This window comes from Anomaloglossus baeobatrachus, chromosome 11, assembly GCF_048569485.1.
Source record: "Anomaloglossus baeobatrachus isolate aAnoBae1 chromosome 11, aAnoBae1.hap1, whole genome shotgun sequence".
Lineage (NCBI taxonomy): Eukaryota > Metazoa > Chordata > Amphibia > Anura > Aromobatidae > Anomaloglossus > Anomaloglossus baeobatrachus.
In genome coordinates, this window is record NC_134363.1 from 153,281,712 (window position 1) to 153,306,693 (window position 24,982).

Sequence of the window (24,982 nt, forward strand, 5' to 3'; positions counted from 1 at the left end):
TAACTAGTGATGAGTGAGCACTGCCATGCTCGGGTGCTCTGTACTCGTAACTAGTGATGAGCAGCCACTACCATGCTCGGGTGCTCAGTACTGGTAACTAGTGATGAGCGGGCACTACCATGCTCGGGTGCTCTGTACTCGTAACTAGTGATGAGTGGGCACTACCATGCTCGGGTGCTCAGTACTAGTAACTGGTGATGAGCGAGCACTACCATGCTCAAGTGCTCAGTACTCGTAACTAGTGATGAGCGGGCACTACCATGCTCGGGTGCTCAGTATTCGTAACTAGTGATGAGCGAGCACTACCATGCTCAAGTGCTCAGTACTCGTAACTAGTGATGAGTGAGCACTACCATGCTCGGGTGCTCGGTACTAGTAACTAGTAAGGAGCGAGCGGGTGCTCGGGACTCGTAACTAGTGCTGAGCGGGCATTACCATTCTCAGGTGCTCGATACTCGTAACGAATGATGAGTGGGCACTACCATGCTCAGTACTCGTAACCATGATGAGCGGGCACTACCATGCTCGGCTGCTCGGTACTCGTAACTAGTGATGAGTGAGCACTACCATGCTCGGGTGCTCAGTACTCGTAACTCTATGATGAGCGGGCACTACCATGCTCGGGTGCTCAGTACTCGTAACTAGTGATGAGTGAGCACTACCATGCTCAGGTGCTCGGTACCCGTAACTAGTGATGAGTGAGCACTACCATGCTCGGGTGCTCTGTACTCGTAACTAGTGATGAGCGGGCACTACCATGCTCAAGTGGTCAGTACTCGTAACTAGTGATGAGCGGGCACTACCATGCTCAAGTGGTCAGTACTCGTAACTAGTGATGAGCAGCCACTACCATGCTCGGGTGCTCAGTACTGGTAACTAGTGATGAGCGGGCACTACCATGCTCGGGTGCTCTGTACTCGTAACTAGTGATGAGTAGGCACTACCATGCTCGGGTGCTCAGTACTAGTAACTAGTGATGAGCGAGCACTACCATGCTCAAGTGCTCAGTACTCGTAACTAGTGATGAGCGGGCACTACCATGCTCGGGTGCTCAGTATTCGTAACTAGTGATGAGCGAGCACTACCATGCTCAAGTGGTCTGTACTCGTAACTAGTGATGAGCAGGCACTACCATGCTTGGGTGCTCAGTACTCGTAACTAGTGATGAGCGAGCACTACCATGCTTGGGTGCTCGGTACTCGTAACTAGTGATGAGCGGGCACTACCATGCTTGGGTGCTCAGTACTCGTAACTAGTGATGAGTGAGCACTACCATGCTCGAGTGCTCTGTACTCGTAACTAGTGATGAGCGGGCACTACCATGCTCAAGTGGTCAGTACTCGTAACTAGTGATGAGCGGGCACTACCATGCTCAAGTGGTCAGTACTCGTAACTAGTGATGAGCAGCCACTACCATGCTCGGGTGCTCAGTACTGGTAACTAGTGATGAGCGGGCACTACCATGCTCGGGTGCTCTGTACTCGTAACTAGTGATGAGTGGGCACTACCATGCTCGGGTGCTCAGTACTAGTAACTAGTGATGAGCGAGCACTACCATGCTCAAGTGCTCAGTACTCGTAACTAGTGATGAGCGGGCACTACCATGCTCGGGTGCTCAGTATTCGTAACTAGTGATGAGCGAGCACTACCATGCTCAAGTGGTCTGTACTCGTAACTAGTGATGAGCAGGCACTACCATGCTTGGGTGCTCAGTACTCGTAACTAGTGATGAGCGAGCACTACCATGCTCGGGTGCTCGGTACTCGTAACTAGTGATGAGCGGGCACTACCATGCTTGGGTGCTCAGTACTCGTAACTAGTGATGAGTGAGCACTACCATGCTCGAGTGCTCTGTACTCGTAACTAGTGATGAGCGAGCACTACCATGCTCGGGTGCTCTGTACTAGTAACTAGTGATGAGCGAGCACTGCCATGCTCGGGTGCTCTGTACTCGTAACTAGTGATGAGCGGGCACTACCATGCTCGGGTGCTCTGTACTAGTAACTAGTGATGAGCGAGCACTGCCATTCTTGGGTGCTCTGTACTCGTAACTAATGATGAGCGAGCACTACCATGCTCAAGTGGTCAGTAGTCACAACGAGTAGTTGGATGCTTGGACAGGCTCGACTCGTCTACTGAGTAATTCCAGTGATCCAGGAAGCTTCACAGCTGCGTTTACAAGCACTTAAAGAAAAGAGCTTGCAACCTCTTTGCTCCGTGACATGAAACCAGCCTCCTCTAATGGAGTGCAGAGGTGCCCATTAACCCAAGGGGTGTGCAATAATCTAAAGAATTAAAAATCCTTCCAATCTTGAAAATGGAAAGGATTTTTTTAATAAGAAGTGCCACTAGCATCAGTACAGGGATGCAATAGAGTGGTCAATAAGCCGAAGGTCAGTGCTGGGATGTCACATCAGTACAGAGGAGCAAGCAAAGCCGAAGTCAGGTGAGAGCCGAGGGTCGGAAGCCAGGAGGTCACATCAAGAGCCGAAGGGAAGCATAGCACAAACCGTGGTCAGAAGCTGAGAGGACAAGTAAGTATAGAGGAGGGAGCAGGGAGGGGATAATATGCAGAGAGTGGGTAGGGAGACAGGGAAGTTAAACAAGACGAGACGGACGAAGGTCAGGGGAAGGAGTCCTGGGAAGCGGGACAAGATCAGAACAAACTCACGGCAACCAGGAAGCACACACTGCAAAGTAGGAACTATTACTGGCGGCGTTCTGAGAGAAACAACTCCAAGGTAAACCAGCGTGACCCCCGGAACGAGGCAGAACAGAATAGGCTGCTCCCAATGACCTAACCCCCGAAGGATACCGACAGCAGGAAAACAAACACATACAGTGGCCCTGCAGGAGCAGAGCCAAGAGCGAGTCATGACACTTGCATGGCTCAGAATGATCCGATAATTTGATGCAACTCAGAAATGCTGCGGTTTTTCCTCAGTACGACTTGGTCCAAGGGAAAAATTGGACTTGTGCATGGCCCCATAGAAAAACATTGGTCTGAGTGCGATCTGTTTTGTTGAATCGCGCTCAGACCGAAAATACTGTCATGTGCACGAGCCCTTACGAGGAATAATTTGTATTTATATTATTTCAGTGGTTACATAATTAATGGTATTACATAAAGCCAGCAATGACTCCTCGGCTGCCGTGACGTATGACCGTCATATTATATTCCGCAATGTCTTACCTCCATGTTGTCTTTTCTCAGATGATTCTTAACGGTAGAAACACCAAGCTAATATTGTGTTACAACCAAGCACCTCAGAGACATGTACATCAGCAGTACCATCTGCTCATCACTAGGGAAACATGGCTACGACACCTCCCCGGCTCAACAAGTGTCAATGCACCTACGTCCTACTATATAAAAGCCAGCAAAGAGTGACACGAACTTGGAGTCAATTATATAAAAGTATTGATCTTCCTGATATTAGCCGGATTAAACCTACAGTAATGATAGCTGTATATACGTGTCCAGTTCTCTGTACTTGACCCAGCTCACCCAGGATTGTAGGGCATCCAATACACTTGGAGGAAAAAATTGATATTGCAATATAGGAAGGGATTATTTACCGTAAAAGCACTAAGACTACGGAAGATCAGAAGGCACCCGAATACATCTAAGGCCCCCTTCACACGTCCGTGAAAAACACGCACGTGTGTTACGGGCCGTTTTTCGGGTCCGTGTCCCGTTTTTGTGTCCGTTTTTATGGTCCGTGTGGCACCTGTGTGAATTGCGTATGCTAGCCGTGTTTGTGTGCAGAACGTCCGTGTGTGCGTGTGGAATTAACGTGTATGTGTACGTGGAATGTCCGTGTGTAATGTCCGTGTGTGTGATGCACAATGTCGTTTATAAATGTCGGCTGACAGCAGACAGAGTTGCGCGATGAGAATGAACTCGGGTGAACTTCACCCGACTTCATCCTCATACCGCGGCTCTGTCTGTGTCGAGTACTGATTAGCGGTCACCTGTGAAGGATTCACCGGTGACCGCTAATCCCCCGAGTGACTGAAGTTTCCCCCCCCTCTCTCATACTCACCGTTCCTTGATCTCCGGCGCAGCGCTGCACGGCATTCACACTGCTGCGGCGGCTTTTACTATTTTGAAAAAGCCGGCCGCTCATTAAACAATCTCCTATTCCCCGCTTTCCCCGCCCACCGGCGCCTATGATTGGTTGCAGTGAGACACGCCCCCACGCTGAGTGACAGGTGTCACACTGCACCCAATCACAGCAGCCGGTGGGCGTGTCTATACTGTGCGTAAAATAAATAAATAAATAATTAAAAAAAAACGGCGTGCGGTTCCCCCCAATTTTAATGCCAGCCAGATAAAGCCATACGGCTGAAGGCTGGTATTCTCAGGATGGGGAGCTCCACGTTATGGGGAGCCCCCCACCCTAACAATACCAGTCAGCAGCCGCCCAGAATTGCCGCATACATTATATGCGACAGTTCTGGGGCTGTACCCGGCTCTTCCCGATTTGCCCTGGTGCTTTGGCAAATCGGGGTAATAAGGAGTTATTGGCAGCCCATAGCTGCCAATAAGTCCTAGATTAATCATGTCAGGCGTCTATGAGACACCCTCCATGATTAATCTGTAAATTTGTCACGCTCCCCGGGTCCCCTGTGCTGCCCCCCGGCTCACCTGTCACGCTCCCCGGGTCCCCCGTCTCGCTTCCCGGTTCCTTGGTCCGGTCACCGCCGCTCCCCGCTCTCCAGCACCCCTTGCCAGCGCGTCCCCAGCGTCCTGGTCCCCGCGCCCGGCGTCCGTCGGCTTCACAGCCCCATCCTGGCCCTGCTGCTTCCTCCTCGCAGCTTCCTGCTCTGGCTTCTGGCACTCGGGCTGCGCGCATGCGCATTAGGGCGCGCGCGCGGTCATTGACCCTTTCTTAAAGGGCCAGCGTCCATTAACAGGAAATGATGCTAAACAGGTACAGGGTATAAAGGGGGTTTATGTCCAAGGGGGCGGGGCCTGATCTTCGTGTTTCTTAAGCTAGGAGTCAGGTCTCCTGGTGTATATGTGTATATACTCACCTATCTCTCTTGTAGAGCCGTGCCTGCCTCGCCATCCGGTCCAGACCGAATCCCGAACCCCGAACGCAGTCCATCTGCCATCCTGACAGTCCGTACCATCTCGGATCCCTGCGGTGACCTGTCATCTCGCTCCAAAGGTTCCGGACCCCGCCTGACATCATCTCGGCTTCCGAACCTGAGCTGCGTCACCCGGACTACCACCAGTGACTCTGTAGTCCCAGGGACTTCTCCGTTATACTCCTGTGCACGGACTGTTCTGCTGCCTATAGTGCTCCAGCTACCGGACCCCTTACCACCATCTAGGAGTTCGGCCCAGTGGATCCACCTCCTGGGTCTGCCCGTCCACCTGGCCCTTACAGTAAGATCAGGCCATGGATCCCGCTGCAGCACTAGCAGCCGTACAGGAGGAACTCACACGCCAGCGTGAGACTCAGACCCGCATGCTGCAATTTATGTCTTCTGTGGACGCCCGCCTGAACACGCTACAAGCGGCAGTCACGTCTTCAGCATCCCGGGCCTCCACTAGTCAAGCCACGGCTCCAGCTCCCGTGGCGACTTCTTCAGATACTTCCAGACTTCGTTTGGCCTCACCACCCCGGTACGCCGGAGACCCCAAGACCTGCAGGGGATTCTTAAACCAATGCTCCCTCCATTTCACGCAGCTGCCGCATTTGTTTGCCTCTGATCAAGCCAAGGTCGCCTTCATCATGTCCCATCTAGAGGGTGAGGCACTGGCGTGGATGAACCCCTTGTGGGAGAAGGGGGATCCTGTGACCACGAACATCCAGGACTTCCTGCAGGCATTCCGTAGCACCTTTGATGAGCCCGGGCGCGCCTCCGCGTCTGCTTCATCTCTTCTCCGGCTGCGTCAGGGGACTCTGACGGTGGGCCAATACGCCATCCGGTTTCGCACCTTGGCTTCGGAACTCGGGTGGAACAACGAGGCCCTAACCGCCGCCTTCTGGGAAGGACTCTCGGGGCGAATTAAAGACGAGCTGGCGGGTCGTGACGTACCGACCACCCTGGATGCCCTGATCGCCCTAGCGACTCGAGTGGACATCCGCTTTCAGGAGCGATCCAAGGAAGTGTCCCGTGAGAGACGTCCGGTACGGCATTCCTCTCCTCCACAGAAGCCCGCCGTACTTCAGTCTTCGACAGCTGGGGTTCCCGTCCACGAGCCCATGCAGATCGACAGAGTGCGGCAGTCTGAACAACGTAGAGCTGAGCGGCTCGCCAAGGGCCTCTGCTTTTACTGCGGAGAGGACACACACCTGCTACGCTCCTGTCCTGAGAGGCCGGGAAACTCCAAAGCCTAGGGTTGGTAGGAGAGGCCACCCTAGGTGCTGGGACTCTCTCAGACCCAGTTACGTGGACTGTGCAAGTGACAACGGGAGAGACGCGGTTCACGGCTGAGGCATACCTCGATTCCGGGGCAGCAGGCAATTTCATCCAGCAGGCCACGGTGGACAAGTACCAGGTGCCTGTTACTCCACTCGACAAGCCCCTCGTGATTGCCTCGGTGGATGGGAGACCCCTCTCTGACACCATCTCCTGGATCACCAAGCCGGTGGAACTGCGTATCGGTGCCCTGCACACTGAGAACATCGCTCTCTACGTCCTCCCACACATGTCCCATCAAATCCTGCTGGGACTTCCCTGGTTGCGGACAACCGAACCATCAGTCAGCTGGGGCACTGGCGAAATCACCCGATGGGGCTCTTCGTGCCATGAGAAGTGCCTGAAGACCATACAACCCATCCGACGACCTCCGGTTCCAGAGAACCTACCGGGGCTGCCCTCGGCCTATTGGTCCTTTGCAGACGTCTTTGATAAAAAGGAATCCGAGGTACTTCCGCCACATCGTCCTTACGATTGCGCCATCGACCTGCTCCCTGGAACTACACCACCTCGAGGACGGATATATCCATTGTCTCCAGCCGAAACAAGGGCCATGTCTACTTACATCACAGAGAGCCTGGCAAGGGGATTCATCCGGAGATCCTCCTCTCCTGCTGGAGCAGGTTTCTTCTTTGTCAAGAAGAAAGAGGGCGACTTACGCCCATGCATAGACTACCGGGGTTTGAATCAAATCACCGTAAAAAACAAGTACCCTCTGCCGCTCATCCCTGAATTGTTTGACCGGCTTAGAGGAGCTCGTGTGTTCACCAAGCTGGATCTTCGGGGTGCTTACAATCTGGTACGCATCCGCTCTGGGGACGAATGGAAGACCGCGTTCAATATGCGCGATGGGCACTATGAATACTGCGTGATGCCCTTCGGCCTGTGTAATGCCCCAGCCGTCTTTCAAGAACTGGTGAACGACGTTTTCCGGGACCTTCTTTACGTCTGTGTGGTAGTATATCTGGATGACATCCTTGTCTTCTCTCCGGACCTCCAGACCCACAGAGAGAACGTGCAGCTGGTTCTACAAAGACTGAGAGAGAATCGTCTGTACGCGAAGTATGAGAAGTGTGTCTTTGAGCAGTCTTCTCTCCCCTTCCTGGGGTACATCATCTCTGATACCGGACTGCAGATGGATCCAAAGAAGGTCTCCTCCATTCTCAACTGGCCTCCTCCTTCTGGACTGAAGGCAATCCAACGCTTCCTGGGATTCGCCAACTACTACCGCCAGTTCATCCCTCACTTCTCGGCTCTGACTGCTCCTCTCTCCGCTTTGACCAAGAAGGAGGCTAATCCAAAGGACTGGTCACCTGCGGCCGACGCCGCGTTTGGCTCGCTGAAGCGGGCATTTGCCTCCTCTCCTGTACTTCACCGTCCGGAGTTAAACCGCCAGTTCACCTTGGAGGTGGATGCCTCCTCCTCAGGAGCCGGAGCAGTGCTCATGCAGAAGTCCTCCTCCGGGAAGATGGTGACTTGCGGTTTCTTCTCCAAGAGCTTCTCAGCGCCTGAACGCAACTACACCATCGGTGACCGAGAGCTCTTGGCAGTCAAACTGGCTCTGGAGGAATGGCGCTACCTTCTGGAAGGAGCAGTGTACCCCGTTATCATTTACACGGACCACAAGAACCTGGAATACCTGCGGTCTGCTCAGCGACTGAACCCACGGCAAGCCAGGTGGTCCTTATTCTTTGCCAGGTTTGATTTCCAGCTCCATTTCCGACCCGCGGACAAGAATGTACGCGCTGATGCCTTGTCCAGGTCTTTCATGCCCATGGAGCAGGAGGAGGAGACTACCCAACCCATCATCTGTCCTAGCAAAATCATTCCGGTGGCCCCTGTCACCCTGGCCCAGATACCGCCCGGGAAGACCTATGTCTCTGAGACAGACAGGCAAAAAGTGTTACACTGGGGTCATGCCTCGAAAACAGCCGGTCATGCTGGTCAGAAGAGGACATGGGGTGCGATCGTACGCCATTACTGGTGGCCATCCCTTCGCACGGACGTCGCTGCTTTTGTCTCTGCCTGCTCCTCTTGTGCCAGGAACAAGACGCCCAAACACCTGCCATCTGGACGTCTTCTGCCTCTGCCGATACCTTCAGTTCCGTGGCAACACATAGCGATGGACTTTATTACAGACTTGCCATTGTCCTCCGGACACACAGTCATATGGGTCGTGGTGGATCGATTTTCTAAAATGGCTCATTTCGTCCCTATGGCTGGATTGCCCTCTGCTCAGGAACTCGCGGACGCCTACATACATCACATCTTCCGCTTGCATGGCTTTCCATCTCACATCGTATCCGATAGAGGAACTCAGTTCACCTCCCGCTTCTGGAGGGCGCTCTGCAAACATCTGGGAGTGACTCTGGACTTCTCATCTGCATACCATCCTCAGTCTAATGGCCAAGTGGAGAGGGTCAATCAAATATTGACCTCTTTCTTACGTCACTATGTCAACGCCCATCATGACGACTGGTCCACGCTTCTTCCTTGGGCTGAATTCTCCCATAACCACCACATCAGTGAGTCGTCCTCCAGCTCTCCCTTCCATGTCGTTTACGGACTTCAGCCCTCTGTCCCATTGCCTGTATCCCCTTCTTCGGATGTCCCTGCTGCTGATACTGTAGCCCGTGACTTTGCAACCATTTGGGACTCTGTCAAGGCGTCCCTTGGGCGTGCTTCCCTGCGGATGAAAAGACACGCAGACAAGAGACGTCTGGATCCTCCGTGTTTCTCTCCTGGAGATCTAGTCTGGCTTGCATCCAAGTACGTCCGATTGAAGATACCATCCTACAAGCTGGGTCCTCGCTACATCGGGCCGTTTAAAGTCCTCAACAAGATCAATGAGGTCTCCTACAAGCTACAGCTCCCGGCCACGATGAGGATACCCAACTCATTCCACGTCTCCCTGCTCAAGCCGGTTGTCCTGGGTCCCTTCTCCGCTGCTGCCAGTTCGGCTCCACCTATTGCCGATGACGACATCTATGCGGTAAGGGATATCGTGGCCATGAAGACCGTACGAGGTCGACAGTTCTTCCTGGTGGACTGGGCAGGGTATGGTCCTGAGGATAGGTCCTGGGAGCCCCGGGAGAATGTGGGTACTCCGCTGATCCGTGCCTTCCTGTCCCGGTTGCGGGGAGGGGGGCGTGGGGGGGGGGTACTGTCACGCTCCCCGGGTCCCCTGTGCTGCCCCCCGGCTCACCTGTCACGCTCCCCGGGTCCCCCGTCTCGCTTCCCGGTTCCTTGGTCCGGTCACCGCCGCTCCCCGCTCTCCAGCACCCCTTGCCAGCGCGTCCCCGGCGTCCTGGTCCCCGCGCCCGGCGTCCGTTGGCTTCACAGCCCCATCCTGGCCCTGCTGCTTCCTCCTCGCAGCTTCCTGCTCTGGCTTCTGGCACTCGGGCTGCGCGCATGCGCATTAGGGCGCGCGCGCGGTCATTGACCCTTTCTTAAAGGGCCAGCGTCCATTAACAGGAAATGATGCTAAACAGGTACAGGGTATAAAGGGGGTTTATGTCCAAGGGGGCGGGGCCTGATCTTCGTGTTTCTTAAGCTAGGAGTCAGGTCTCCTGGTGTATATGTGTATATACTCACCTATCTCTCTTGTAGAGCCGTGCCTGCCTCGCCATCCGGTCCAGACCGAATCCCGAACCCCGAACGCAGTCCATCTGCCATCCTGACAGTCCGTACCATCTCGGATCCCTGCGGTGACCTGTCATCTCGCTCCAAAGGTTCCGGACCCCGCCTGACATCATCTCGGCTTCCGAACCTGAGCTGCGTCACCCGGACTACCACCAGTGACTCTGTAGTCCCAGGGACTTCTCCGTTATACTCCTGTGCACGGACTGTTCTGCTGCCTATAGTGCTCCAGCTACCGGACCCCTTACCACCATCTAGGAGTTCGGCCCAGTGGATCCACCTCCTGGGTCTGCCCGTCCACCTGGCCCTTACAAAATTACAGTAAATAAACACACACACACCAGAAAAAATCCTTTATTAGAAATAAAAACACACACATATACCCTGGTTCACCACTTTAATCAGCCCCGAAAAAGCCCTCCATGTCCGGCGTACTCCAGGATGGTCCAGCGTCGCATCCAGCGCTGCTGCATGGAGGTGACCGGAGCTGCAGAAGACACAGCCGCTCCGGTCACCTCCACGCAGCTAATGAAGACAGCTGCGCGATCAGCTGAGTTGTCACTGAGGTTACCCGCTGTCACTGGATCCAGCGGTGGCCGCAGGTAACCTTAGTGACAGATCAGCTGATCGCACGGCTGTCTTCATTAGCTGCGTGGAGGTGACCGGAGCGGCTGTGTCTTCTGCAGCTCCGGTCACCTCCATGCAGCAGCGCTGGATGCGACGCTGGACCATCCTGGAGTACGCCGGACATGGAGGGCTTTTTCGGGGCTGATTAAAGTGGTGAACCAGGGTATATGTGTGTGTTTTTATTTCTAATAAAGGATTTTTTCTGGTGTGTGTGTGTTTATTTACTGTAATTTACAGATTAATCATGGAGGGTGTCTCATAGACGCCTGACATGATTAATCTAGGACTTATTGGCAGCTATGGGCTGCCAATAACTCCTTATTACCCCGATTTGCCAAAGCACCAGGGCAAATCGGGAAGAGCCGGGTACAGCCCCAGAACTGTCGCATATAATGTATGCGGCAATTCTGGGCGGCTGCTGACTGGTATTGTTAGGGTGGGGGGCTCCCCATAACGTGGAGCTCCCCATCCTGAGAATACCAGCCTTCAGCCGTATGGCTTTATCTGGCTGGCATTAAAATTGGGGGGAACCGCACGCCGTTTTTTTTTTAATTATTTATTTATTTATTTCACTGCACAGTATAGACACGCCCACCGGCTGCTGTATATGGGTGCAGTGTGACACCTGTCACTCAGCGTGGGGGCGTGTCTCACTGTAACCAATCATAGGCGCCGGTGGGCGGGGAAAGCAGGGAATACGAGATTGTTTAATGGAAGGCCGGCTTTTTCAAAATAGTAAAAGCCGCCGCAGCAGTGTGAATGCCGTGCAGCGCTGCGCCGGAGATCGGGGAACGGTAAGTATGAGAGAGGGGGGGAAACTGACCGACAGACTGTGAGAGAGGGACAGACAGACAGAGAGACCGACAGAGAGACTGACCGACGGACTCTGGGAGATTGACGGACATACACAGAAATAGAAAGAATAGCCGACATCACTAGAAATAAAAACACCAAACGGACACGGACTATAGGTAGATGCATACGTGTTTACTAACGTGTGTGCACATACCCATAGACTTTCATTGTGTCCACGTGTGCGTGCTCCGTGCAGATAACGGACATGCATCCGTGCCAAACGCAAACACATACGGATCACGGACACGCACACACGGACATAATGAAATAACGGACGTGTGACCACAATCATAGATTAACATTGGTGCACGTTTGGCCGTGTCTCCGGTATATACGGAAACGGAACAAACACGCACGTGTATCACGGACGTGTGAAGGGGGCCTTAGGCTGTTTTCACACTATGTTATTTTAACATGCGTCATGAACGTTTTTTTTAACGCAAAAACGGATCCAGTGCAAATACGTTTTCATTTCAATGCATTTGCAATGGACTCGCGTCAACATGCGTTCACCTGCGTTTGCGTGTGTTATAGTGAGGATCCAGCGACTTGCAGTTTTTTAACTTTTTTCAAAAATGCTACTTGTAGCATTTTTGAGCTGCGTCCAAATACTGTTTCTCACTGTATCCTGACTATACTGCACGCAAACGCATGTGAACGCTGGCATGATGATAGACAGGATCCTGCTTGCTCTACTGAGCATGCCCAAAAACCAGCCTCGTGTGATCAGCCTCTCTCTCCCCCTTCCTCTCTCCCCCTCCCTCTCTCTCCTCTCTCTCCCCCGCCTGAGAGTGGCGGACGCTCGTAACCAAGGTAAATATCGGGTATCCAAGCAAAGCACTTCGCTTAGTTACCCGATGTTTACCTTGGTTACGTGTGCAGGGAGCAGGCAGCCTGGCTCCTAGCAGCTAAGGACGCTCGTAACCAAGGTAAATATCGAGTATCCAAGCAAAGCACTTCGCTTAGTTACCCGACGTTTACCTTGGTTACGTGTGCAGGGAGCAGGCAGCCCGGCTCCTAGCAGCTACGGACGCTCGTAACCAAGGTAAATATCGGGTATCCAAGCAAAGCACTTCGCTTAGTTACCCAACGTTTACCTTGGTTACGTGTGCAGGGAGCAGGCAGCCCGGCTCCTAGCAGCTACGGACGCTCATAACCAAGGTAAATATCGGGTATCCAAGCAAAGCACTTTGCTTAGTTACCCGATGTTTACCTTGGTTACCAGCATCTGCAGCTGTCAGATGCCGGCTCCCAGTCTATCACGTTCAGTTCCCCTCACTCCTGATCACATGACTTTAATACCCGCCCATAAACTTCAAGTGGCAGGATCCTGCAAAATAACACATGCGTTTGCATGCCTTTTTCTTTGTAACAACAGGATCCACTTTTACAGCAAAAAAAGGTTCATGACGCATGTTAAAAAAACGTAGTGTGAAAGCAGCCTTACAAGTTATAGTTCCCAGATTACAGGAAATTTGGGGATTTATTTTAATTATTGCCATATTAAAGCCCTAAGGTCAGCCGAATCCTCCAATATCAGAGGGATAGGTGGATGATCTAATATATTATATTACAGTTAGGTCCAGAAATATTTGGACAGTGACACAATTTTTGCGAGTTGGGCTCTGCATGCCACCACATTGGATTTGAAATGAAACCTCTACAACAGAATTCAAGTGCAGATTGTAACGTTTAATTTGAAGGTTTGAACCAAAATATCTGATAGAAATTGTAGGAATTGTACACATTTCTTTACAAACACTCCACATTTTAGGAGGTCAAAAGTAATTGGACAAATAAACCAAACCCAAACAAAATATTTTTATTTTCAATATTTTGTTGCGAATCCTTTGGAGGCAATCACTGCCTTAAGTCTGGAACCCATGGACATCACCAAACGCTGGGTTTCCTCCTTCTTAATGCTTTGCCAGGCCTTTACAGCCGCAGCCTTCAGGTCTTGCTTGTTTGTGGGTCTTTCCGTCTTAAGTCTGGATTTGAGCAAGTGAAATGCATGCTCAATTGGGTTAAGATCTGGTGATTGACTTGGCCATTGCAGAATGTTCCACTTTTTTGCACTCATGAACTCCTGGGTAGCTTTGGCTGTATGCTTGGGGTCATTGTCCATCTGTACTATGAAGCGCCGTCCGATCAACTTTGCAGCATTTGGCTGAATCTGGGCTGAAAGTATATCCCGGTACACTTCAGAATTCATCCGGCTACTCTTGTCTGCTGTTATGTCATCAATAAACACAAGTGACCCAGTGCCATTGAAAGCCATGCATGCCCATGCCATCACGTTGCCTCCACCATGTTTTACAGAGGATGTGGTGTGCCTTGGATCATGTGCCGTTCCCTTTCTTCTCCAAACTTTTTTCTTCCCATCATTCTGGTACCGGTTGATCTTTGTCTCATCTGTCCATAGAATACTTTTCCAGAACTGAGCTCGCTTTATGAGGTGTTTTTCAGCAAATTTAACTCTGGCCTGTCTATGTTTGGAATTGATGAATGGTTTGCATCTAGATGTGAACCCTTTGTATTTACTTTCATGGAGTCTTCTCTTTACTGTTGACTTAGAGACAGATACACCTACTTCACTGAGAGTGTTCTGGACTTCAGTTGATGTTGTGAACGGGTTCTTCTTCACCAAAGAAAGTATGCGGCGATCATCCACCACTGTTGTCATCCGTGGACGCCCAGGCCTTTTTGAGTTCCCAAGCTCACCAGTCAATTCCTTTTTTCTCAGAATGTACCCGACTGTTGATTTTGCTACTCCAAGCATGTCTGCTATCTCTCTGATGGATTTTTTCTTTTTTTTCAGCCTCAGGATGTTCTGCTTCACCTCAATTGAGAGTTCCTTAGACCGCATGTTGTCTGGTCACAGCAACAGCTTCCAAATGCAAAACCACACACCTGTAATCAACCCCAGACCTTTTAACTACTTCATTGATTACAGGTTAACGAGGGAGACGCCTTCAGAGTTAATTGCAGCCCTTAGAGTCCCTTGTCCAATTACTTTTGGTCCCTTGAAAAAGAGGAGGCTATGCATTACAGAGCTATGATTCCTAAACCCTTTCTCCGATTTGGATGTGAAAACTCTCATAATGCAGCTAGGAGTGTGCACTTTCATCCCATATTATATATATAATTGTATTTCTGAACATATTTGAACAGCTAAAATAACAAAACTTGTGTCACTGTCCAAATATTTCTGGCCCTGACTGTATGTATATTGGGGACTACCGACTTAACTCCAATAGACTATATCAGAGAAGAGAAGGATCTGATGTGTCGGTTTTCCGACAGCAAATCCTTTTGTTCTCTGGTCACAGAGTAATATGACAGCGGCTTTCGAATGGAGAACACAGGACCACAAGGCCGAGCAGAGCATTCCTGTGTATGGGAATGTCAGGAGAGATCGCTGCCGGCAGAATGATCGTGCAGCCGACAGTATCTATTGTGCATGGTGGGCATTAGCATTGGAAATGAATGGTTCTGGTAATACAATGAAAATTGGCATTTACCTAATTTTCCAAATTTTTTTTTGCATTTTCTTTGGAAGAATAATGCAAGATAATAGGTTGAACTAGATAAACGTATAGGCTTTTTTTCAATTTTTCTGGGTGGATAAATTGCGGATCTCAGGCAAGAAAAATGATAGAGATTGGCAACCATTACTGCCAGGATACAGTAAACTTTGCTGCTGCTGTCCTTTCTATCGGGGGCCTTGTTAAGACGGCCGATATTCTTGTACAAGTGTTACCCGTGGTTTTCACAGATAGCACTCATACCTGCTATAGTCTGTGGGACCTTTCATATGTCCATAATTCGGTTGGCGGAAAATCATGGACAACTCTGATTTTGAAGGATCAAAATTGGCAATGAAAGTCTACAAGTCCATGAAAAAACTCGGACTGCACTTGGATGACATCCAACTGCAGTCCAACTTTCATGGCCTGTCAGTAAGAAGACGGTGGAAAAACTTTCTTTTTTCTATACATATGATAAAAACTAATTACACCTAAGTCACATTCTAATCAAACGCTCATGAAAAAAAATTGTTCAGTTTTTTTTGTATGTGGAAAAAACGGATGTCTGAATGAGTCCTTATACATTTAGATTAGTGCTAAATTGGGTTTCATATACAGGTCTTTATGTGGCGATATGGACTACGAAAAGTTGCACATGGAGCAACATTTTCATATGGAATTTCTGACTGCAGTATGAGCATTGTGGATGGGAATGCATGCACTGCTGAGAAACTACAGCATATGTCAATGAAAATGGTGAAATCTGCAACAAACCATGAGGATTCTGAGTCATCCTTCCAGTCCTATGTATATCCCTAAGGCCCTGTCACACATAGAGATAAATCTGTGGCAGATCTGTGGCAGATCTGTGGCAGATCTGTGGCAGATCTGTGGCAGATCTGTGGCAGATCTGTGGCAGATCTGTGGCAGATCTGTGGCAGATCTGTGGCTGCAGTGAAATCGTGGACAATCAGTGCCAGGTTTGTGGCTGTGTACAAATGGAACAATATGTCCATGATTTCACTGCAACCACAGATCTGCCAAAGATTTATCTCTGTGTGTGACGGGGCATTTAGGGTCCCTAACATGTTTCGGGGTACGGAGTTTCTTGCTTACATGTTAGAATTTTCCTGGGCGTTCTGAATATCCGCTTCCACACTAGACTTTTGCTGCTCCAGAGACTCGATTCTCTCCTGACAGGCCTTCACTTCCACCCTGTTGCAAAACATAAAAAAATGTATAAGATATTTGCTTTACTAAATACCTTCCTTTTTACGGAAAAAAAAAAATATATATCACAGTGAAGTTCAGTTAATACAGTCATTAAATTGGTTAGCCCATAAACGACATAGAGAGAGGACCCTGCCCGCGAGGGCTCACAGTCTACAGGAGGAGAAAGAACCCTGCCCACAAGAGCTCACAGTCTACAGATGGAGAGAGGACCCTGCCCGCGAGGGCTCAGTCTACAGGAGGAGAGAGGACCCTGCCCACGAGGGCTCAGTCTACAGGAGGAATGAGGACGCTGCCCGCAAGGGCTCACAGTCTACAGGAGGAGAGAGGACCCTGCCCGCGAGGGCTAACAGTCTACAGGAGGAGAAAGAACCCTGCCCGCGAAAGCTCACAGTCTACAGGAGGAGAGAGGACCCTGCCCTCGAGGGCTCAGTCTACAGGAGGAGAGAGGACCCTGCCTGCGAGGGATCACAGTCTACAGGAGGATAGAGTACCCTGCCCACGAGGGATCACAGTTCACAGGAGGAGAGAGGACCCTGCCTGCGAGGGCTCATACTCTACAGGAGGAGAGATGACCCTGCCCGCGAGGGCTCACAGTCTACAGGAGGAAAAAGGACCTTGCCCACGAGGGATCACAGTTCACAGGAGGAGAGAGGACCCTGCCTGCGAGGGCTCATAGTCTACAGGAGGAGAGATGACCCTGCCCGCGAGGGCTCACAGCCTACAGGAGGAAGAGGACCCTGCCCACGAGGGCTCAGTCTACAGGAGGAGAGAGGACCCTACCCACGAGAGATCACAGTCTACAGGAGGAGAGGGGACCCTGCCCACGAGGGCTCAGTCTACAGGAGGAGAGAGGACCCTGCCCTGTAGAGAGAGGACCCTGCCCATGAGGGATCACAGTCTACAGGAGGAGAGAGGACCCTGCCCACAAGGGCTCAGTCTACAGGAGGAGAGAGGACCCTGCCCACGAGGGATCACAGTCTACAGGAGGAGAGAGGACCCTGCCCACGAGGGCTCACAGTCTACAGGAGGAGAGAGGACCCTGCCCGCGAGGGCTCACAGTCTACAGGAGGAGAGAGGACCCTGCCCACGAGGGCTCACAGTCTACAGGAGGAGAGAGGACCCTGCCCACGAGGGCTCAGTCTACAGGAGGAGAGAGGACCCTGCCCACGAGGGCTCAGTCTACAGGAGGAGAGAGGACCCTGCCCGCGAGGGCTCACAGTCTACAGGAGGGGAGAGGACCCTGCCCGCGAGGGCTCACAGTCTACAGGAGGAGAAAGAACCCTGCCCACAAGAGCTCACAGTCTACAGATGGAGAGAGGACCCTGCCCGCGAGGGCTCAGTCTACAGGAGGAGAGAGGACCCTGCCCACAAGGGCTCAGTCTACAGGAGGAATGAGGACGCTGCCCGCAAGGGCTCACAGTCTACAGGAGGAGAGAGGACCCTGCCCGCGAGGGCTAACAGTCTACAGGAGGAGAAAGAACCCTGCCCACAAGAGCTCACAGTCTCCAGATGGAGAGAGGACCCTGCCCGCGAGGGCTCACAGTCTATAGGAGGAGAGAGGACCCTGCCCTCGAGGGCTCAGTCTACAGGAGGAGAGAGGACCCTGCCTGCGAGGGATCACAGTCTACAGGAGGATAGAGTACCCTGCCCACGAGGGATCACAGTTCACAGGAGGAAAAAGGACCTTGCCCACGAGGGATCACAGTTCACAGGAGGAGAGAGGACCCTGCCTGCGAGGGCTCATAGTCTACAGGAGGAGAGATGACCCTGCCCGCGAGGGCTCACAGCCTACAGGAGGAAAGAGGACCCTGCCCGCGAGGGCTCAGTCTACAGGAGGAGAGAGGACCCTACCCACGAGAGATCACAGTCTACAGGAGGAGAGGGGACCCTGCCCACGAGGGCTCAGTCTACAGGAGGAGAGAGGACCCTGCCCACGAGGGCTCACAGTCTAGAGGAGGAGAGAGGACCCTGCCCACGAGGGCTCAGTCTACAGGAGGAGAGAGGACCCTGCCCACGAGGGCTCAGTCTACAGGAGGAGAGAGGACCCTGCCCGCGAGGGCTCACAGTCTACAGGAGGGGAGAGGACCCTGCCCGCGAGGGCTCACAGTCTACAGTAGGAGAGAGGACCCTGCCTGCGAGGGCTCACAGTCTACAGGAGGAGAGAGGACCCTGCCCGAGAGGGCTCACAGTCTACAGGAGGAGAGAGGACCCTGCCCGCGAGGGCTCACAGTCCACAGGAGAGGACTCTGCCCGCGAGGGCTTACAGTCTACAGGTGATCGGTGAGGATACAGTACGTGAGGACAGAGCTGATTGCGCAGTGGTGTACTAGATTGAGGGTTACTGTAGGTTGTAGGCTTGTCATAAGAGGTGGGTCTTCAGGTTCCTCTTGAAGCTTTCCACGATAGGAGAGTCTTTGATATGTTGGGGTAGAGCGTTCCAGAGTATGGGGGAGGCACGGGAGAAATCTTGTATGCGATTGTAGGAAGAGGAGATAAGAGAAGAGTACATGATAAATGTATGACTGCTGGGGTTATAATTGATCATGAGAGTGATAGTCTAAAACTCCCCTGTGTAAATGGAGCAGTAATGAGCATGTGCACTACTTTACTTGGTGCCAATAGGAATGGTGGTCGCACATGCTCACTAGTGCTCCGTTCACATCTTCTCAAGGTCTCAAATGCCAGATCCCAAGTGCTCTTACATTCATCATCTACTAAGTGCACCTACTCTGTGATTTAATATCACTATTTTTCATTTGTGGACTCTTCCGTACTTAAAGGGAATCTGTCAGGTGCAATATGCCCACAGGACTACGAGCAGTTCTGGGTGCATATTGCTAATCCCTACCTAACTGTCCCTGTATCTAGTAGAATAGATGAATGGAATTTTGTTTACTTACCGTAAATTCCTTTTCTTCTAGCTCCTATTGGGAGACCCAGACAATCGGGTGTATAGCTTCTGCCTCCGGAGGCCACACAAAGTATTACACTTTAAAAAGTGTAACCCCTCCCCTCTGCTATACACCCTCCCGTGCATCACGGGCTCATCAGTTTTGGTGCAAAAGCAGGAAGGAGGAAACTTATAAATTGGCCTAAGGTAAATTCAATCCGAAGGATGTTCGGAGAACTGAAACCATGGACCAAAAGAACAACAGCCCAAAGGGAACAGGGGCGGGTGCTGGGTCTCCCAATAGGAGCTAGAAGAAAAGGAATTTACGGTAAGTAAACAAAATTCCATTCTTCTTTGTCGCTCCATTGGGAGACCCAGACAATTGGGATGTCCAAAAGCAATCCCTGGGTGGGTAAAAGAATACCTCGATAAAAAGAGCCGAAAAACGGCCCCCTCTTACAGGTGGGCAACTGCCGCCTGAAGGACTCGCCTACCTAGGCTGGCATCTGCCGAATCATCGGCATGCACCTGATAGTGTTTCGTGAAAGTGTGCAGACTCGACCAGGTAGCCGCCTGACACACCTGCCGAGCCGTAGTCTGGTGTCGCAATGCTCAGGACACCGACGGCTCTGGTAGAATGGGCCTTCAGCTCTGCAGGAATCGGAAGCCCAAAAGAACGGTATGCTTCAAGAATCGGTTCCTAGATTCACCGAGCCAAGGTTGACTTGAAAACCTGAAATCCCTTACTCTGGTCCGCGATAAGGACAAGAGCGCATCAGACCGGCGCAGGGGCGCCGTGCGAGAAATGTAGAGCCGGAGTGCTCTCACCAGATCTTAATAAATGCAAATCCTTTTCACATTGGTGAACTGGATGCGGACCCAAAGAGGGTAAGACGAAACGGTGATACCTTAGGGAGAAAGGCCGGGACCGGACGTAGAACCACCCTATCCTGGTGAAACACCAGGAAGGTGCCTTTGCATGACAGCTCTGCTAGCTGAGATACTCGTCTGAGTGATGTGACTGCCACTAGGAAGGCCACCCTTTGCGAAAGAAAGTGGGCAAGGCAAACGGCCAGGGAGTAAAACCCTGATCAGAGCACCAGGATAAGAAGATCCTCCAAGTCCTGTGATAGATCTTGGCGGACGTTGGTTTCCTGGCCTGTCTCATGGTGGCAATGACATCTGGAGATATCCCTGATGACGCTAGGAGCCACCACACAGTGAGGATTAGAGCTGTAGAATTCCGAAGGAAATATGGCCCTTGAGGCAGCAAGTCCGGTCGGTCAGGGAGTGCCCACGGTTGACCCACCGTGAGGTGCCACAGATCCGGGTACCACGATCACCTCGGCCAGTCTGGAGCAACGAGGATGGCGCGGCGACAGTCTGACCTGATCTTGCGTAACACTCTGGGCAGTAGTGCCAGAGGAGGAAATACATAAGGTAGTCGAAACTGCGACCAGTCGTGAACTAGCGCGTCTGCCGCCAGAGCTCTGTGATCCTTGGACCGAGCCCTGAATGCCGGGACTTTGTTGTAGTGCTGAGACGCCATTAGATCGACGTCCGGCGTTCCCCAACGGCAACAGATCTCTAGAACACATGCGGGTGAAGACCATTCCCCTGTGTCCATGCCCTGGCGACTGAGAAAATTCTGCTTCCCAGTTTTCTACGCCCGGGATGTGAACTGCGGAGAAGTTGGAGGCTGTGGCTTCCGCCCACAGCCGCATCTGCCGAACTGCTCGGAAGGCTTGACGACTGCGTGTGCTGCCCTGGTGGTTGATGTACGCAACTGCCTTGGCGTTGCCCGACTGAATTCGGATCTGCCTGCCGTCCAGCTACCGCTGGACCACCTTTAGGGCTAAATCCACTGCCCTTATCTCCAGAACATTTAACCGAGGGGAGGACTCTGTCGGAGTCCAGGTTCCCTGAGCCGAGTGGTGGAGGAAGACCGCTCCCCACCCTGACAGACTCGCGTCCGTCGTGACCCCAGCCCCGGCTGGGGGCCGGAAGGATTTTCCTTCGCCCAGGAAGTGGAAAGAAAACACCACTGAAGAGAGGTTTTGCTGCAAGGGAAAGAGAGACGTTCTTGTCTAGGGACGTCGACCTCCTGTCCCATTTGCGGTGTCCGAAAGAATCGGACGCAGACGAAACTGCGCAAGGGAACTGCCTCCCTTGCTGTCACCATCTTCCTGGGACAGTGCATGAGGCGCCTCAAGGGGTGACTGGGCCCGAAGGAGAGATTGCACCCCTGTCTGTAGTGAACGCTGACTATGCAGCGAAAGCTTCACTATCGCTGAGAGAGTATAAAACTCCATCCCGAGATAAGTCAGTGATTGGGTCGGTGTCAGCTTTGACCCTGGAATTTTGATGATCTACCCGAACCCCTGGAGAGTCTCCAGAGCAATGGCCAGGTTGTGTTGACATGCCACCCAGGAGGGTGTCTTGACTAGAGGATCGTCTAGGTAAGTGATCACCGAGTGGCCCTGTAGGACCGCCACCACTGCTGCCATGACCTTGGTGAAGACCCGTGGGGCTGTCGCCAGGCCGAATGGCAGTGCCACGAACTGAAGGTGTTCATCTCTGATGGCGAAACGCAGAAAGCGTTGAAGCTCGGGTGCGATCGGCACATTGAGATAAGCATCCTTGATGTCAATTGATGGTAGGAAGTCTCCTTGTGACATCGAGGCTTCAGAGTGTTCACCGCCTGAAAAAGAGCATCGGCTCACTCGGGGGGCGGAGATGTTCTGAAGAAACGAGTCGGAGGACGAGAGCAGAGCTGTATCCTGTAACCGTGAGACAGGATGTCTCTCACCCATCGGTCTTGGACTGCGGCAAGGACGAGACTGTCTAGTAACTTCATCCAATTGCTCGCCAAACAAACGGTCGCCATAAAATGGCAAACCGGTTAAGAACTTCTTGGAAGCAGAGCCTGCCTTCCATTCACGTAGCCACATGGCCCTGCAGACTGCCACTGAATTGGTGGATGCTACCGCTGTACGGCTCGCAGAGTCCAGGAACGGCGTTCATGGCGTAGAACGAAAAAACCTACGCCTGAGAAGTGAAGGACACAACCTGCGTGGCAGAGTTATGTGCAACCGCGATAATCTCAGCCGGAGAAGCTGAGATAGCTTGGAGTGCCCTCACGGCTGCGAAGGCTGGAGCAAAAGATGCGACTATGGCTTCATAGATGGATTTCATCATAAGCGTTATTTGCCTGTCAGTGGCATTCGTGAGAGATGGACATCTGCCCCTAATACTACGGATCTAGCCGCCAGCCTAGAGACTGGAGGATCCACCCTGTGACAATGAGCCCAACCGTTAAGCACGTCAGGGGGGAAAAGGGTAACGCGTGTCAATAAGGCGCTTAGTAAGCGCTTGTCCGTCAAGTTCTGTGCTACTGGACGGCCCCTCTGGAGTTAGAGTGATCGAAACACGCACTCCTGATGAAGTCGGGGAAGGTTCCCAGCGGCCCGCTTAGCCTATCAGAGGCCGCGGTCCGTGACGGAGTTCTCACCGTGGGATCTGGGTGTTACCTCAGGATGATGTACCGACTCAGAGGGACCCGGGAGTGATGAACTCACAGCTCCCTGGCCCTGTGGTATCGGTCTGGACTGCAAGGCTTCCAGTATCTTAGCAGACCCCCTGTCCATAGACAGAGTCCTGTGATGTGAAAGCTATTCAGAGATTTGCTGATTTCATCATGGAAACTCTGTCGCTGTCATCTGTGCAGTGCCCGTAATATAGCCGCACAAGAGGTACCGGTTGTAAAATAAGCCCGTGCCTTGGCACCCTTACTCTTTAAGAGCAGACAACAGCATGTCGTCCGCAGAGTAATCAGTGAGGGTATACAAATGCTGCCGAACAGTGAGATCATATGCCATATAAATAAACATATATATATACACTGCGGCACCAAGGGGGGGACAGCACCTGAAAAAACTGGTGCCCCCCAGTGCTCAGTGAGGGGGAAGGAGGATACCAACGTATGCTCCAGCCCTCCCTGCCGACGTCCAGTCGGCCGTCCCGTCGTTACCCCTGACTGGCAGGCCCGAGAACGGGAGTATATGGCACTAGGCCGTAAGAGCCAGGGACTAAATTTAAAAACGCGGCCGGCAGACATGGCGCGGTCGGCGCGGTAGTCCCAGTCTCACAAACCAGTCAGCAACCGCTGCGGCGTTTGTAACACAGATGCTGCATGCGCCGTCCCTCAGGGGACACAGAGTACGTTATGATGCAAGGCTCTGTCCCTGTAGTCACAAAAGTGCGGGAATCTGGTGGCCTATAGTGATCAGTGAGGGGGGCCGGAGGACAGCGAGGTGTGCTCCAGCCCTCACTGTCGGCATCATACCGACCGTCCCGCTCTTCTCCCTGACTGGCAGGCTCAGGGGCGGGAGTTTAACACACTAGGCCGCAAAAGCCGGGGACTAAAGTAAAAACCGCGGCCGGCAAACAGGCACGGTCGGCGCGGTAGTCCCGGACAAAAAATCCACACCGCAGTCGCAGCTGCGTCTGAGGCCAAGGTGCTTCATGTACCGTCCCGACGGGGACACAGAGTACCTGTAGATGCAGGGCCATGTCCCTGACGATACTCCGTCTCCTGTCCGGCAGATTCCCCCAGGGGCTGCGGATGTGGCTTGTGGCCACCAGATTCTCTGCCCCGGGTCTCCCTCAGCTGCAGCCAGAAGTTGCTGAAAACATGGCTGACGGCGTTCTCTGAGGAGGAGGGAGGCGTGGGCGTAGTCACAAAAAGTGCGGGAATCTGGTGCCTCAGCGTGGGTAGTGAGGGGGGCGGAGGACAGCTCAGTGTACTCCAGCCCTCACTGTCGGCGTCATACCGACCGTCCCGCCCTTTTCCCTGACTGGCAGGCCTGGGGGCGGGAGAATCCCATACTAGGCCGCAAAAGCCGGGGACTAAAGTTAAAATCGCGGCCGGCAGTGCACGGTCGGCGCAGTAGTCCCGGACCCATACGCACGCCGCAGTCGCTGCAGCGTCTGGGCCCAAGGTGCTTTATGCGCCGTCCCAACGGGGACACAGAGCACCTTGCCCTAGAAAGTGCGGGAATCTTCCAGTGCAGCGTCCCTCCCTTCCCCTGACTGGCAGGCCCGGGGGTGGGAATATGCGGTACTAGGCCGCAGAAGCCGGGGACTAGAGTTATAAGCGCGGCCGGCAAACAAGCGCGGTCAGCGCGGTAGTCCCGGCGCACTAACACGCCCAGCAGTGCTGCAGCGTGTTCTGACACAAGCGCTCCATGCGCCGTCCCTGAGGGGACACAGAGTACCTCACAGTAGCAGGGCCATGTCCCTGACGATACCCAGCTCCTGTCCAGCAGATTCCCCAGGGGCTGCGGAGGGAGCACGGTCCCGGGGTCTGGAGACCGATTATGGATCCCACTTCACCCAGAGCCCTGCAGGGATGGGGAAGGAAAACAGCATGTTGGCTCCTACCTATGTACCCGCAATGGGTACCTCAACCTTAACAGCACCGCCGACCAGAGTGGGGTGAGAAGGGAGCATGCCGGGGGCCCTATATGGGCCCACTTTTCTTCCATCCGATATAGTCAGCAGCTGCTGCTGACTAAATTGTGGAGCTATGCGTGCATGTGTGCCTCCTTCGCACAAAGCATAAAAACTGAGGAGCCCGTGATGCACGGGAGGGTGTATAGCAGAGGGGAGGGGTTACACTTTTTAAAGTGTAATACTTTGTGTGGCCTCCGGAGGCAGAAGCTATACACCCAATTGTCTGGGTCTCCCAATGGAGCGACAAAGAAAAAGAGAT

At 52.7% G+C, this 24,982-nt stretch overlaps 1 protein-coding gene across 2 annotated transcripts in view; it reads right to left on the bottom strand.

Moving 5' to 3' along the window:
- Positions 1–24,982, bottom strand: part of CFAP74 (cilia and flagella associated protein 74) — a 365,782-nt gene that overhangs the window by 301,714 nt on the left and 39,086 nt on the right. For both annotated transcript variants that reach the window (XM_075327962.1, XM_075327961.1), the window contains exon 5: positions 16,203–16,301. In XM_075327962.1, coding sequence (XP_075184077.1) covers positions 16,203–16,301 — 99 coding nt within the window. The remainder of the gene's footprint in view (positions 1–16,202; positions 16,302–24,982) is intronic.